The sequence below is a fragment of the Nerophis ophidion genome, linkage group LG12 (genome assembly GCF_033978795.1).
Source record: "Nerophis ophidion isolate RoL-2023_Sa linkage group LG12, RoL_Noph_v1.0, whole genome shotgun sequence".
Classification (NCBI taxonomy): Eukaryota; Metazoa; Chordata; class Actinopteri; order Syngnathiformes; family Syngnathidae; genus Nerophis; species Nerophis ophidion.
In genome coordinates this window covers 63,226,703-63,243,985 of record NC_084622.1, presented here as the reverse complement: position 1 = coordinate 63,243,985, position 17,283 = coordinate 63,226,703, and the positions used below count along the sequence as shown (strand labels likewise).

At 44.0% G+C, this 17,283-nt stretch overlaps 1 protein-coding gene across 3 annotated transcripts in view; it reads right to left on the bottom strand.

Annotated features, from left to right (window-relative positions):
• Window positions 1-12,821, bottom strand: part of fgd4a (FYVE, RhoGEF and PH domain containing 4a) — a 195,781-nt gene extending 182,960 nt beyond the window's left edge. For all 3 annotated transcript variants that reach the window (XM_061917956.1, XM_061917957.1, XM_061917962.1), the window contains exon 1: window positions 12,557-12,821. In XM_061917956.1, coding sequence (XP_061773940.1) covers window positions 12,557-12,650 — 94 coding nt within the window. In that variant the 5' untranslated portion in view covers window positions 12,651-12,821. The remainder of the gene's footprint in view (window positions 1-12,556) is intronic.
• Window positions 12,822-17,283: the final 4,462 nt, after the last annotated feature.

Sequence of the window (17,283 nt, the reverse complement as noted above, 5' to 3'; positions counted from 1 at the left end):
ACAGGACCCCCTCCACAAGGGAGGGGGGGACATAGGAGAAAGAAAAGAAGCGGCAGATCAACTGGTCTAAAAAGGAGGTCTATTTAAAGGCTAGAGTATACAGATGAGTTTTAAGGTGAGACTTAAATGCTTCTACTGAGGTGGCATCTCAAACTGTTACCGGGAGGGCATTCCAGAGTACTGGAGCCCGAACGGAAAACGCTCTATAGTCCGCAGACTTTTTTTGGGCTCTAGGAATCACTAATAAGCCAGAGTCCTTTGAACGCAGATTTCTTGCCGGGACATATGGTACAATACAATCGGCAAGATAGGATGGAGCTAGACCGTGTAGTATTTTATACGTAAGTAGTAAAACCTTAAAGTCACATCTTAAGTGCACAGGAAGCCAGTGCAGGTGAGCCAGTATAGGCGTAATGTGATCAAACTTTCTTGTTCTTGTCAAAAGTCTAGCTATATTTTCTTCCAAATAGTTCAAGAAAGACCACTACAAATGAGCAATATTTTGCACTGTTATACAATTTAACAAATCAGAAACTGATGACATAAAGCTCTATTTTACTTCTTTATCTCTTTTTTTTTCAACCAAAAATGCTTTGCTCTGATTAGGAGGTACTTGAATTAAAAAAAATCTTCACAGGGGGTACATCACTGAAAAAAAGGTTGAGAACCACTGGTCTATAGCATGAGACAGCAGAAATGGAGACAGAGGACACATTTGTCAGTGTTTACCGCCATCTACTGGTGTATTTATAAATTACACAGTCACAAATGAAGTTGGTAGTTCAGCATTTAGCATTGTTTTTGTTTAACATCCCAGAATTACCTAAAAAAAAAGACAGAAAATTGATTTGTTTTCTAATCTTACCCTGTTCTGGGTATGCTGGAGTCTATCCCAGCTGACCACCACAATGCATGAAATGTTTCTTATCCATCGGTGGCTCATTGACTAACATTGGCAGATAATAAATAGGGGTCATGTTCAAGTAGTGATGAAGTGAACAGAACTGAATTAAAGCCAGTCGACGACAATAAAGAGCGTTCAGTTGAGGATGAATGAGCGTCAGAGTAGATCAACAATGACTGCCAACACAGCATTGATTCATACACGCCCGCTGCTTCTATCAAAACAAAATGCTCCATTATGGTCGGCTGATAAGGTCACAGCACCACCAGCTCCACTCGACATGCCCGTACAACTGTTGATGCTTCATACAACCAACACTTTACACGGTAAAAGGCAAAGAGATACTTTATATTTCTTCATGGTGCCTGCAAGATGCAGTATTCAGAAAGGAAAACATGCTCAGGCTCAAAGACAGAAAGTTCTGTTCATTTCAGTTTCAGTTTATTTCAAACATTAAAACGATACAATGTAGTGCATCAAATATTTCCAGTTGTTTGTGACATTAATATTGCAAGTGTTTGTTTTGTATCTCCTTAAATGGAATTGTTTATAATTCTTCTTGACTAATTAGCCTTCAAGAAAGGTCAGTTTTATTTTGAAGCATTTAGAACTGTGGTTCTTAACCTTTTTGGAGGTACCGTACCCCACCAGTTTCATATGAGCATTCACCAGACCCTTCTATAGTGAATTTTTTTTTTCTCCATCCATCCATCCATCATCTTCCGCTTATCCGAGGTCGGGTCGCGGGGGCAACAGCCTAAGCAGGGAAGCCCAGACTTCCCTCTCCCCAGCCACTTCGTCTAGCTCTTCCCGGGGGATCCCGAGGCGTTCCCAGGCCAGCCGGGAGACATAGTCTTCCCAACGTGTCCTGGGTCTTCACCGTGGCCTCCTACCAGCTGGACGTGCCCTAAACACCTCCCTAGGGAGGCGTTCGGGTGGCATCCTGACCAGATGCCCGAACTACCTCATCAATCAATCAATCAATCAATGTTTACTTATATAGCCCTAAATCACTAGTGTCTCAAAGGGCTGCACAAACCACCACGACATCCTCGGTAGGCCCACATAAGGGCAAGGAAAACTCACACCCAGTGGGACGTCGGTGACAATGATGACTATGAGAACCTTAGAGAGGAGGAAAGCAATGGATGTCGAGCGGGTCTAACATGATACTGTGAAAGTTCAATCCATAATGGATCCAACACAGTCGTGAGAGTCCAGTCCAAAGCGGATCCAACACAGCAGCGAGAGTCCCGTTCAGAGCAGAGCCAGCAGGAAACCATCCCAAGCGGAGGCGGATCAGCAGCGCAGAGATGTCCCCAGCCAATACACAGGCAAGCAGTACATGGCCACCGGATCGGACCGGACCCCCTCCACAAGGGAGAGTGGGACATAGAAGAAAAAGAAAAGAAACGGCAGATCAACTGGTCTAAAAAGGGAGTCTATTTAAAGGCTAGAGTATACAAATGAGTTTTAAGGTGAGACTTAAATGCTTCTACTGAGGTGGCATCTCGAACTGTTACCGGGAGGGCATTCCAGAGTACTGGAGCCCGAACGGAAAACGCTCTATAGCCCGCAGACTTTTTTTGGGCTTTGGGAATCACTAACAAGCCGGAGTCCTTTGAACGCAGATTTCTTGCCGGGACATATGGTACAATACAATCGGCAAGATAGGATGGAGCTAGACCGTGTAGTATTTTATACGTAAGTAGTAAAACCTTCTTCTTCTTCTTCTTCTGGCTCCTCTTGATGTGAAGGAGCAGCGGCTTTACTTTGAGTTCCTCCCGGATGGCAGAGCTTCTCACCCTATCTCTAAGGGAGAGACCCAAACTCATTTGGGCCGCTTGTACCCGTGATCTTATCCTTTCGGTCATGACCCAAAGATCATGACCATAGGTGAGGATGGGAACGTAGATCGACCGGTAAATTGAGAGCTTTGCCTTCCGGCTCAGCTCCTTCTTCACCACAACGGATCGGTACAACGTCCGCATTACTGAAGACGCCGCACCGATCCGCCTGTCGATCTCACGATCCACTCTTCCCCCACTCGTGAACAAGACTCCTAGGTACTTGAACTCCTCCACTTGGGGCAGGGTCTCCTCCCCAACCCGGAGATGGCATTCCACCCTTTTCCGGGCGAGAACCATGGACTCGGACTTGGAGGTGCTGATTCTCATTCCGGTCGCTTCACACTCGGCTGCGAACCGATCCAGCGAGAGCTGAAGATCCCGGTCAGATGAAGCCATCAGGACCACATCATCTGCAAAAAGCAGAGACCTAATCCTGCGGTCACCAAACCGGATCCCCTCAACGCCTTGACTGCGCCTAGAAATTCTGTCCATAAAAGTTATGAACAGAATCGGTGACAAAGGACACCGATTCTGTTTTTTTTTCTTTTTTTGAAATTCAAGACAAAGTTATTTGTTTTTTTTACTGGTGCTTACAATGAACCATCAGCTTGTTCAAAGAACAAAACCAACACAGTGCATGAACTCACAACTAATTACACACTTGCAAATCAGATTGAACATTAGAGGGAACATTGTTTGGGGGTATCCATAATACGCCGATAGAGAGAAGTTTTTATTTCTTGACCTCCGCCGAACCCCTGAGGCTGACTGACCGAACCCCTAGAGTTCGATCAAACCCAGGTTAAGAACCACTGATTTAGAATAAACACACAGAGTGGGAAAGCATGAAATAGCATACTTTATTTATTTAATGCCACGGAATGAACCGTTACATGACATACTGAAAGACACTTAAAATTTGTGGGCGAATAAAACCGGCTTAACAAGTCAGCGAAACAAGCATTAACGACGACGGAATTTCCAATTCAAGGTTGAACTAATTCCTTCTTGCAATTAGTTCACTTTTGCGTAAAAGTGCCTGTACATGTTTCTTTTACTTTTTATTCATAGCTGTATGTAGAAGCTGCTTTAATGTCTTTCATGTCCTTTGTGTTCTTTGATGTTTCCCTCTTACACACATGTGAGAGGGATGTGTGCTATGGCTATAAGTTGTTGTTTTTTTTCCCCCTTGGCCTCAGTCTGGACCCCCTCTCCAGGGGCCCAGGCTTAGACCGATTTTTTTTATTTTATTTTATTTACTTTAATCTTTTTTTTTCTCCCATTTTACCCCACTTGTTTACCTGTATCTCCCCTTTTTTGTAAGGGGCGCTGGAAGCCTGCAGACCCGTCAGCGATCCTGTTCTGTCTCCCTGTAACGTTTGTCTGATCTTGAATGGGATTGTGCTGAAAATTTTAATTTTCCTAAAGGAACTCCCTTGAAGGAATAAATAAAGTACTATCTAATCATTCGAGATGCTACCTCAGTAGAAGCATTTAAGTCTCACCTTAAAACTCATTTGTATACTCTAGCCTTTAAATAGACTCCCTTTTTAGACCAGTTGATCTGCCGTTTCTTTTCTTTTTCTTCTATGTCCCACTCTCCTTTGTGGAGGGAGTCCGGTCCGATCCGGTGGCCATGTACTGCTCGCCTGTGTATCGGCTGGGGACATCTCTGCGCTGCTGATCAGCCTCCGCTTGGGATGGTTTCCTGCTGGCTCCGCTGTGAACGGGACTCTCGCTGCTGTGTTGGATCCGCTTTGGACTGGACTCTCGCGACTGTGTTGGATCCATTATGGATTGATCTTTCCCAGTATCATGTTCTCATAGTCATCATTGTCACCGATGTCCCTCTGGGTGTGAGTTTTTCCTTGCCCTTATGTGGGCCTACCGAGGTTTGTGCAGCCCTTTGAGACACTAGTGATTTAGGGCTATATAAGTAAACATTGATTGATTGATTGATAATCTAATCTAAAAACATTGAAATGAAAAAAGATAAACACTCATTTAATTAAAACTAATTAAGTTTAGTAGCAAGATTGGAATATTGAGTTTGAACTGACGCACATGAAGTTAAATGGTCCAAACCAAGGGAAATGTTCCTGTTGGAGCCTCCCCTACTAACTCGAAAAAAATGCAAAAACACTTTCTCAGGGGTTCTGTTAGTGAAGTGAATTACATTTACATAGCACTTTTCTCTAGTGACTCAAAGCACTTTACATAGTGAAACCCAATATCTAAGTTCCATTTAAACCAGTGTGAGTGACACTGGGAGCAGGTGGGTAAAGTGTCTTGCCCAAGGACACAACGGCAGTGACTAGGATGGCGGACACGGGAATCATACCTGGAACCCTCAAGTTGCTGGCACGGCCACTCCACCAACCGAGCGTTGCCGCCCCTGTTACTGCTCTCAGCATAGCAAATAAAAATCTATACATTTTGCCTTTGACTGACACGCAAGCCACTTTTCATATGCTTTAGTTTTTTTATGAAAAATTTCCATTAAATATTCTATCATACTATAATATTGCCAAACGTGCATAAAAAAACTAGTTTGCCTGCAAAACATTCCGCGGGAATTCCAAGCTCAGTCTCTGTGCTTTTTATTGAGGTTGACTGCCAAATAACTAATTAAGGGAACAAATAAAGTTGCGAGTGCCAGCACTTCGATGCAGAATTTACATTGAGAAACCCATTATCTACATGTAAGCTACATTATCTACATGTAAGCTACATTATCTACATGTAAGCTACCTTACCACCAATGTGGGTGGAACTGGCAGTGACAAGGGTGGCGGAAGCTGGATTCCAAACAGCAAACCTAAAGTTTGAAATCACACTCACATTCACACATTAGGGCCAATTTAGTGTTGCCAGTCAACCTATCCCCAGGTGTATGTCTTTGGAAGTGGGAGGAAGCCGGAGTACCCGGAGGGAACCCACGCAGTCACGGGGAGAACATGCAAACTCCACACAGAAAGATCCCGAGCCCGGAATTGTACCCAGGACTGCAGGACCTTCGTATTGAGAGGCAGATGCACTAACCACTCTTCCACCTATCCATCCATCCATTTTTCTACCGCTTATTCTCTTTCGGGGTCGCGGGGGGCGCTGGCGCCTATCTCAGCTACAATCGGGCGGAAGGCGGGGTACACCCTGGACAAGTCGCCACCTCATCGCAGAGCCAACACAGATAGACAGACAACATTCACACACTAGGGCCAATTTAGTGTTGCCAATCAACCTATCCCCAGGTGCATGTCTTTGGAAGTGGGAGGAAGCCGGAGTACCCGGAGGGAACCCACGCAGTCACGGGGAGAACATGCAAACTCCACACAGAAAGATCCCGAGCCTGGATTTGAACCCAGGACTGCAGGACCTTCGTATTGTGAGGCAGAAACACTAACCCCTCTCCCACCGTGCTTCCCTGTTTCTTCCTAATTGAATGCTATTACCTGCGGACCGGAAGTGTCTCGTCAGTCTGATGAAAGCGACCAGTCTGTAAACAATTGAAACCTTCTGTGTGCTTTTTCCTCCTGTTCAACAGGTTAGTTCTGGATAATGAACTCACTGAATGATATCTATCCATCTATCTATTATAATTTTAAGTACACGTTCATATGGTGGAGCCTAACTTTAAAGCGGGGGTCTCAAACACGCACCCGGCGAGACGTTATTTTGCAGCCCGCATCTTATTATGAAAATGTAATAATTGTGCGGCCCGCGAGATTTATTTGACTGCCGCTTTACAGAGTCATACTTGTATACCCTAGATTTTTCCGGGAGACTCCCAATTTTCAGTGCCCCTCCTGGGGTAATCATTCTCCCGAATTTCACCCTGATAAGAGTATTATGGGGACACCGTGGAGGCCCTGCCTTTAACATCCTCTGCAACACGTACAAACAGCGGGCCAGCCCAGTTACATGTTGAATTTGGCTTCCGTAAGCGACTGCAAGACATACAGGTCACACTGAGGGTGGCCGTATAAACAAATTTAACACTGTTACAAATATGCCCCACACTGTGAACCCACACCAAACAAGAATGACAAACACATTTTGGGAGAACATCGTAACACCGTAACACAACATAAACACAACAGAACAAATACACAGAATCCAATGCAGCCCTAACTCTTCCTGGCTAGAATATACACTCCCGCCCCCTATTGTAGCCAATTGGAAAATATGTCTATTGAAAGGGGGTGTGACGTTCACGTGTTGTCAATATTCAGTGTTTTATCCTTCATAATAAATGTTAAAATTCCATTATGTTTTTTAAGGTGGTCTGTCATAATGTTTTTAACATTCAATCAGACATTATTGTGAGGTTTTGTATAAGTGTTCCTCAAAATAAGATATACCGGCCCCCAGATACACTTTTTCAACTAAATTTAGAGGAAAAAGTGTATCTGGGGGCCGGTATATCTTATATCAGACATTATTGTGAGGTTTTGTATAAGTGTTCCTCTAAATAAGATATACCGGCCCCCAGATACACTTTTTCCTCTAAATTTAGAGGAAAAAGTGTATCTGGGGGCCGGTATATCTTATTTTTAGGAACACTTATACAAAACCTCACAATAATGTCTGATTGAATGGTAAAAACATTATGACAGACCACCTTAAAAAACATGATGGAATTTTAACATTTATTATGAAGGATAAAACACTGAATATTGACAACACGTGAACATCCCACCCCTCCCCACCCCCATTGTAGCCCATTGTAAAATATGTCTATTGAAAGGGGCGGTCACATGTTGTCAATATTCAGTGTTTTATCCTTCATAATAAATGTTAAAATTCCATTATGTTTTTTAAGGTGGTCTGTCATAATGTTTTTAACATTCAATCAGACATTATTGTGAGGTTTTGTATAAGTGTTCCTAAAAATAAGATATACCGGCCCCCAGATACACTTTTTCAACTAAATTTAGTTGAAAAAGTGTATCTGGGGTCCGGTATATCTTATATCAGACATTATTGTGAGGTTTTGTATAAGTGTTCCTCTAAATAAGATGTACCGGCCCCCAGATACACTTTTTCAACAAAATTTAGAGGAAAAGTGTATCTGGGGGCCGGTATATCTTATTTTGAGGAACACTTATACAAAACCTCACAATAATGTCTGATTGAATGTTAAAAACATTATGACAGACCACCTTAAAAACATGATGGAATTTTAACATTTATTATGAAGGATAAAACACTGAATATTGACAACACGTGAACATCCCACCCCTCCCCACCCCCATTGTAGCCCATTGTAAAATATGTCTATTGAAAGGGGCGGTCACGTGTTGTCAATATTCAGTGTTTTATCCTTCATAATAAATGTTAAAATTCCATTATGTTTTTTAAGGTGGTCTGTCATAATGTTTTTAACATTCAATCAGACATTATTGTGAGGTTTTGTATAAGTGTTCCTAAAAATAAGATATACCGGCCCCCGGGTACACTTTTTCAACTAAATTTAGAGGAAAAAGTGTATCTGGGGGCCGGTATATCTTATATCAGACATTATTGTGAGGTTTTGTATAAGTGTTCCTCTAAATAAGATATACCGGCCCCCAGATACACTTTTTCCTCTAAATTTAGAGGAAAAAGTGTATCTTATTTTTAGGAACACTTATACAAAACCTCACAATAATGTCTGATTGAATGGTAAAAACATTATGACAGACCACCTTAAAAAACATAATGGAATTTTAACATTTATTATGAAGGATAAAACACTGAATATTGACAACACGTGAACGTCACACCCCCAGAGTCAAAATAATTGCCCAGGTCTGGCATAGAACATTGCACCTTAACAAAGAGCAGATCCGTACTCGCCGTCTTTGTTTGCTCTCTAAAGACAAAATGGTGAAGAAAGTGGGCCCTCCAGCATGTGGATGCTTACACAACAGGCCGGGACTTGCCTGCAAACATTCTTACCTGCTTTCAGCGGCCCATAAAGTCAGGAGCGGAGTGCAAACACGGGCTCACGCAACACAATATAACCTACTCAGTGGCCTAGTGTCCGCCCTGAGATCGGTAGGTTGGGAGTTGAAACCCCGGCCGAGTCATACCAAAGACTTGAAAAGAATGGGACCCATTGCCTTCCTGCTTGGCACTGTTGTAAGCATTTCACTAATCTCGCGCACTTTGCAAATTATACGTCATTTCCATTGTGCGCAAGCAACTTGCATATCTTAAAGGCCTACTGAAATAACATTTTCTTATTTAAACGGGGATAGCAGGTCCATTCTATGTGTCATACTTGATCATTTCATGATATTGCCATATTTTTGCTGAAAGAATTTAGTAGAGAACATCCACGATAAAGTTAGTAACTTTCGGTCTTAAGAAAAATGACCTGCCTGTACCGGAAGTCGCAGACGATGACATCACACGTGTGATGGCTCCTCATATATTCACATTATTTTTAATGGGAGCCTCCAACAAAAAGTGCTATTCGGACCGAGAAAACGACAATTTCCCCATTAATTTGAGCGAGGATGAAGGATTCGTGTTTGAGGATATTGTAGCGACGGACTAGAAAAAAAAAGATTACAAAAAGTTAAAAAAAAGTTTTAAAAAAACGCGATTGCACTGGGACGGATTCCGATGTTTTTAGAGACATTTACTAGGATAATTCTGGGAAATCCCTTATCTTTCTATTATGTTGCGAGTGTTTTAGTGAGTTAAATAGTACCTGATAGTCGGAAGGGTGTCTCCACGGGTGTGTTGACGCCAATGTCTCAGGGAAGTCGACGGCACAAGCTCAGCTTTTCTCCGATAAGAACTGACTTTTTAACCACAATTTTCTCACCGAAACCTGCTGGTTGACATTCGGTCGGGATCCATGTTCTCTTGACCGCGCTCTGATCCATAGGAAAGTTTCACCTCCAGGAATTTTAAACAAGGAATCACCGTGTGTTTGTGTGGCTAAAGCTTCCCAACTCCATCTTTCTACTGTGACTTCTCTATTATTAATTGAACAAATTGCAAAAGATTCAGCAACACAGATGTCCAAAATACTCTGTAACTATGCCGTTAAAGCAGACGACTTTTAGCTGTGTGTGTGTGCGCAGCGCTCATATTCCTAACAGCCTGTGACGTCTTGTGTACACGTCATCATTACACGACGTTTTCAAGACGAAACTCCCGGGAAATTTAAAATTGCAATTTAGTAAACTAAAGCGGCCGTATTGGCATGTGTTGCAATGTTAATATTTCATCATTGATATATAAACTATCAGACTGCGTGGTCGCTAGTAGTGGGTTTTATTAGGCCTTTAAGACGAGATTTTGTGGATGGTTTAGTCAGTAACCCTACATTATTATATTTCATAAATAGTAAACCAAGTTGTGGTAGTAGTCTAGTTAGTAGTTTAGTTGTGGATGTACGCTGTATAGTGGTTAGGGTTGGACTGGTTTGAGGTCGATACTCAGTTATATTGTCCCGACTACAAATGAATAGATTTACATAAGTATTTAATCAATTATTTTGACACCAAAAACATGTATTTGCGCCCATTGATTTGCAAAATGTGCACCACACATTATTCAAATATATTTGCAAAAAGATTGCGCATTATACAAACCGCATTTTGCAAATTGCTCACATTGGTATTGTGCCTACAAAAACACTCAGCATCAAGGGTTGGAAATGGGGGTTAAAGGCCTACTAAAACCCACTACTAGCGACCACGCAGTCTGATAGTTTATATATCAATGATGAAATATTAACATTGCAACACATGCCAATACGGCCGCTTTAGTTTACTAAATTACAATTTTAAATTTCCCGGGAGTTTTGTCTTGAAACTGTTGTGTAATGATGACGTGTACACAAGACGTCACGGGTTTTAAGGAAATATGAGCACAGCACACACACACAGCTAAAAGTCGACTGCTTTAACGGCATAATTACCCAGTATTTTGGAGATCCGTGTTGCTGAATCTTTTGCAATTTGTTCAATTAATATTGGAGAAGTCACAGTAGAAAGATGGAGTTGGGAAGCTTTAGCCTTTAGCCACACAAACACACGGTGATTCCTTGTTTAAAATTCCTGGAGGTGAAACTTTCCTATGGATCAGAGCGCGGTCAAGCCAACATGGATCCCTACCAAATGTCAACCAGCAGGTTTCGGTGAGAAAATTGTGGTTTAAAAGTCAGTTCTTATCGGAGAAAAGCTGAGCTTGTGTCGTCCATGAAGCTGCCGTCGACTCCCCTGAGACACTGTGCCAGAGAGAAAAGCTGCGAACTTTATCGTGGATGTTCTCTACTAAATCCTTTCAGCAAAAATATGGCAATATCGCGAAATGATCAAGTATGACACATAGAATGGACCTGCTATCCCTGTTTAAATAAGAACATTATCACAATTTCAAAAGGGTTAAAAACAATACAAATCAGATCCCAGTGGCTTGTTGTATTTTTTGAAGTTTTTTTCAAAATTTTACCGGTCCCGAAATATCCCTAAATAAAGCTTTAAAGTGCCTTATTTTCGCTATCTTCGAAACCACTATCCATTTCCCTGTGACGTCACACAGTGCTGCCAATACAAACAACATGGCGGTTACCACAGCAAGATATAGCGACATTGGCTCGGATTCAGACTCGGACTTCAGCGGCTTAAGCGATTCAACAGATTACGCATGTATTGAAACAGATGGTCGGAGTATGGAGGCAGATAGCAAAACGAAATTGAAGAAATTGAAGCTATTGACGCTATTCGGCCATAGCGTGGGTGTACCTAATGAAGTGGCCCATAGCATGGCTGCCTTATTAGCATCGCCGGTAAAATGTGCGGACCAAACGATCAGGACTTTCGCATCTTGTCACACTGGCGCAACTTAAATCCGTCGATTGGTAAGTGTTTGTTTCGCATTAAATGTGGGTATCTAGTTTCAAATGTACATACAGCTAGCGTAAATAGCATGTTAGCATCGATTAGCTGGCAGTCATGCCGTGACCAAATATGTCTGATTAGCACATAAGTCAACAACATCAACAAAACTCACCTTTGTGATTTTGTTGACTTAATACTTGCAAATGCATCTGCAGGTTATCCATACATCTCTGTGCCATGTCTGTCTTAGCATCGCCGGTCAAATGTGAAGACACTCTGGCACATTCAACGGGGGTCTGGTGGCAGATTTCTTGCCAGTGGTGCAACTTGAATCCCTCCCTGTTAGTGTTGTTACACCCTCCGACAACACACCGACGAGGCATGATGTCTCCAAGGTTCCAAAAAATAGTAGAAAAAACGGAAAATAACAGAGCTGAGACCCGGTGTTTGTAATGCGAAAATGAATATGGCGGGTGTGTTACCTCGGTGACGTCATCGCTAAAAGACCGATAAACAGAAAAGTGTTTAATTTGCCAAAATTCACCCATTTAGAGTTCGGAAATCGGTTAAAAAAATACATGGTCTTTTTTCTGCAACATCAAGGTATATATTGACGCTTACATAGGTTTGGTGATAATGTTCCCCTTTAAATAAGAAAATCTCATTTCAGTAGGCCTTTAAATCTCCATAAATGATTCCCGGGCGCGGCCACCGCTGCTGCTCACTGCTCCCCTCACCTCCCAGGGGGTGATGAAGGTGATGGGTCAAATGCAGAGGACAAATTTCACCACACCTAGTGTGTGTGTGTGTGTGTGTGTGTGTGTGTGTGTGTGTGTGTGTGTGTGTGTGTGTGTGTGTGTGTGTGTGAGACAATCATTGGTGCTTTAACTTAAAGTGCGGTATGCTTCCACACCACGCCGACACAAACACGGCAAGAAGAAAGAAAGTTTAAAGCTCACCTTCCTCTTCTTGCTCCACACTTGCTTGTTTCCTGCGGAAAGCCACTCTGCTGAAGCCCTCCATGTTGTTCTCTGGCAAGCGCCGCTCCAGCATCGAGATACTTAAGCAGGAGTATCCCGTTTTTTGTTTAAAGTTTAAAAAATGGTATTCGTTGAATAAAATGGTGATAGTTTTCCTCGACGGGCCGACTAAACATGTGTTGACAGCACAGGTGGACGAGACAGGTGTGTCGACGGCTTCTAGCTCGAGCGGCGACCCGTACGTGTGCGGGAAAGGCCCCGCCCACCCACAAACCACGCCCACCCTAGTCAAAAATGCCAATATGGGGTCGGGCGTAGCTCAAATAAAATACACGCCGAAGAAGGGGCCTTTAAAATTATATTGATATTGAAAGGACAAGCGGTATGAAATTCGATGGACTCGAAAATACTCTGGTACATGGCTTCGTCTTCAGTTTTTATTTTTATTTTTTTATAGCAGCAATCATCGTCTTTGTAGCTGCATTGCCGCCATCTAGTGGACCAGAGCGGAACAACACCCACCACACCTACAGGTATAGTTGGTATTGTGCAATAAATAGTTTTTTCACCCCCTGTACAATAGTGGTTCTCAACCTTTTTTTCAGTCATGTACCCCCGTGAACATTTTTTTTTATTTCAAGTACCCCCTAATCAGAGCAAAGCATTTTTGGTTGGAAAAAAGAGATAAAGAAGTAAAATATGTCATCAGTTTCGGATTTATTAAATTGTATAACAGTGCAAAATATTGCTCATTTGTAGTGGTCTTTCTTGAACTATTTGGAAAAAAAGATATAGAAATAACTAAGAACTTGTTGAAAAATAAACAAGGGATTCAATCATAAATACAGATTTCTACACATAGTGAAGTGTATTTATATAGCGCTTTTCTCTATAGCCTCAAAGCGCTTTACATAGTGAAACCCAATATCTGAGTTACATTTAAACCAGTGTGGGTGGCACTGGGAGCCGGTGGGTAAAGTGTCTTGCCCAAGGACACAACGGCAGTAACTAGGATGGCGGAAGCAGGAATCAAACCTGCAACCCTCAAGTTGCTGGCACGGCCACTCTACCAACCGAGCTATGCCGCCCCATGGAAATAGTCATCAACTTAAAGTGCCCTCTTTGGGGATTGTAATAGAGATCCATCTGGATTCATCAACTTAATTCTAAACATTTCTTCACAAAAAAATATAAATCTTAAACATCAATATTTATGGAACATGTCCACAAAAAATCTAGCTGTCAACACTGAATATTGCATTGTTGCATTTCTTTTCACAGTTTATGAACTTACATTCATATTTTGTTGAAGTATTATTCAATAAATATATTTATAAAGGCTCCCTTTTTAGACCAGTTGATCTGCCGTTTCTTTTCTTTTTCTTCTATGTCCCACTCTCCCTTGTGGAGGGGGTCCGGTCCGATCCGGTGGCCATGTACTGCTCGCCTGTGTATCGGCTGGGGACATCTCTGCGCTGCTGATCCGCCTCCGCTTGGGATGGTTTCCTGCTGGCTCCGCCGTGAACGGGACTCTCGCTGCTGTGTTGGATCCGCTTTGGACTGGACTCTCGCGACTGTGTTGGATCCATTGTGGATTGAACTTTCACAGTATCATGTTAGACCCGCTCGACATCCATTGCTTTCCTCCTCTCCAAGGTTCTCATAGTCATCATTGTCACCGACGTCCCACTGAGTGTGAGTTTTTCCTTGCCCTTATGTGGGCCTACCGAGGATGTCGTAGTGGCTTGTGCAGCCCTTTGAGACACTAGTGATTTAGGGCTATATAAGTAAACATTGATTGATTGATTGATTGATTGATTGATAAAGTATTTTTGAATTGTTGCTAATTTTTAGAATATTCAAAAAAAAAATCTCACATACCCCTTGGCATACCTTCAAAGACCCCCAGGGGTACACGTACCCCCATTTGAGAACCACTGCCATAATGTAAGATAATTTCACTTAAAACCAGTGGTTTTTTGATTGATTGATTGATTGAAACTTTTAAATGCTAACACCTGAATACGGTTTTCAACTTGTTTAAGTCGGGGTCCACGTTAATCAATTCATGGTAGGTTCTTTAACATTTTTCCCCAAAGTACCACTTCAGATAACACTTGGCTCTCCAAATACCCCCATAATGACCAACATTAAAATACAGTAGCGTAGTAGGCCTAAGTAATCATCAAAAATAAGGCAAATGTTTTATTTAGCAAGTATACTTTTGGCCACAGTAACAGTATACTCAGTTCAAACGGTAACATTGCGTTTGAATATAAGGAAATAAAAACACTGTACTGGTAGTTTGGCGTCCCACTAGATGGAGTCCGCGTACCATTGATGGTTCACGTGCCGCAGTTTGAGAATCGCTGACATAGACTATGTAAAGAGGCGGAGCCGGCGAACGAGCAGCGGGGCAGGGCACGCCGGAGCCCGGCCCAAGATGGCGGCGAGGAGGCGGGGACGGCGACCGAGCGGAGAGGCGGGGCGTGCCGGGAGCGACGCCACAATCGAGTTTAGGTGCGTGGATCACGCACCGGCACACAATCAACTTATCTCCTCTCAATGTATAAAAGCGGAGAAGGAGGAGAGAACGGGGCAGAAGGAGTTGGAGAGCCCACAGCAGCGACCGAAGAGCAAAAGCGACAGAGATCGAGCTGCAGACGACAACGACGTGGGCGGATACAGAGTGGACCGAAGAGCGAGCAGTGGAGGAGGAGCTGAAAAGTGACCCGACCGCAGACAAGCTTGATTGAAAAACAAAGCAAGACAAACCTGCTCAAAAGCAATGTCCTTCCTTGGTGGTCAGTGGAACCCGCACAACGGCAAGAGTCTGTCACATTTGGTGCCCAATGAGGGGCCCGGTTAGCTCAGTAGGTAGAGCATGAGACTCTTAATTTCCGGGTTGTGGGTTCAGGCCCCACATTGGGTGCCAAATGTGACAGGCTCTTGCCGTCATGCGGGTTCCACTGACCACCAAGGAAGGACATTGCTTTTGAGCAGGTTTGACTCGCTTTATTTTTCAATCAAGCTTGTCTGCGGTCGGGTCGCTTTTCAGCTCCTCCTCTACTGCTCGCTCTTCGGTCCCCTCTTTAGCCGCCCACGTCGTCGTCTACAGTTCGCTGTGTCGCTTTCGCTCTTCGGTCGCTGCTGCGGGCTTTCCAACTCCTTCTGCCCCGTTCTCTCCTCCTTCTCCCCTTTTATACATTGAGAGGAGATAACTTGATTGTGTCCCGGTGCACCTGAACTCGATTGTGGCGTCGCTCCGCCACGCCCCGCCTCTCCGCTCGGTCGCCGTCGACGCCTCCTCGCCGCCATCTTGGGCCGGGTTCGGGCGTGGACTCCACCTCTCCACAGACTATTTATATCATATTCTATTTACATTATTATCATTATTATTGCAGCACGGTTTTGACCAGGGGTTAGTGTGTGTGCCTCATAAAAGTTTGATTCTGAGTTCGATACCCCGGAGGTCTTTCTGTTCGAAGTTTGCATGTTCTCCCCGTGACTGCGTGGGTTCCCTCCGGGTACTCCGGCTTCCTCCCACCTTCAAAGAATGGAGCTGGGATAAGCTCCAGCCACCCCACCACACCGAGAGGGACAAGCGGTAGAACATGGACGGATTATTAATATCAAGTACATACTATTGTCCTTGGGGTATTCAAGTTTCTTGAATACTTAAATATTGTTACATCAATCTGACATGAAAATCCATCCATCCATCCATCCATCTTCTTCCGCTTATCCGAGGTCGGGTCGCGGGGGCAACAGCCTAAGCAGGGAAACCCAGACTTCCCTTTCCCCAGCCACTTCGTCTAGCTCTTCCCGGGGGATCCCGAGGCGTTCCCAGGCCAGCCGGGAGACATAGTCTTCCCAACGTGTCCTGGGTCTTCCCCGTGGCCTCCTACCGGTTGGACGTGCCCTAAACACCTCCCTCGGGAGGCGTTCGGGTGGCATCCTGACCAACTCATCTGGCTCCTCTCGATGTGGAGGAGCAGCGGCTTTACTTTGAGTTCCTCCCGGATGACAGAGCTTCTCACCCTATCTCTAAGGGAGAGACCCACCACACGGCGGAGGAAACTCATTTCGGCCGCTTGTACCCGTGATCTTATCCTTTCGGTCATGACCCAAAGCTCATGACCATAGGTGAGGATGGGAACGTAGATCGACCGGTAAATTGAGAGCTTTGCCTTCCGGCTCAGCTCCTTCTTCACCACAACGGATCGGTACAACGTCCGCATTACTGAAGACGCCGCACCGATCCGCCTGTCGATCTCACGATCCACTCTTCCCTCACTCGTGAACAAGACTCCTAGGTACTTGAACTCCTCCACTTGGGGCAGGGTCTCCTCCCCAACCCGGAGATGGCATTCCACCCTTTTCCGGGCGAGAACCATGGACTCGGACTTGGAGGTGCTGATTCTCATTCCGGTCGCTTCACACTCGGCTGCGAACCGATCCAGCGAGAGCTGAAGATCCCGGCCAGATGAAGCCATCAGGACCACATCATCTGCAAAAAGCAGAGACCTAATCCTGCGGTCACCAAACCGGAACCCCTCAACGCCTTGACTGCGCCTAGAAATTCTGTCCATAAAAGTTATGAACAGAATCGGTGACAAAGGGCAGCCTTGGCGGAGTCCAACCCTCTCTGGAAAAGTGACCGACTTACTGCCAGCAATGACATGAAAATGACTGCTATTATTTTT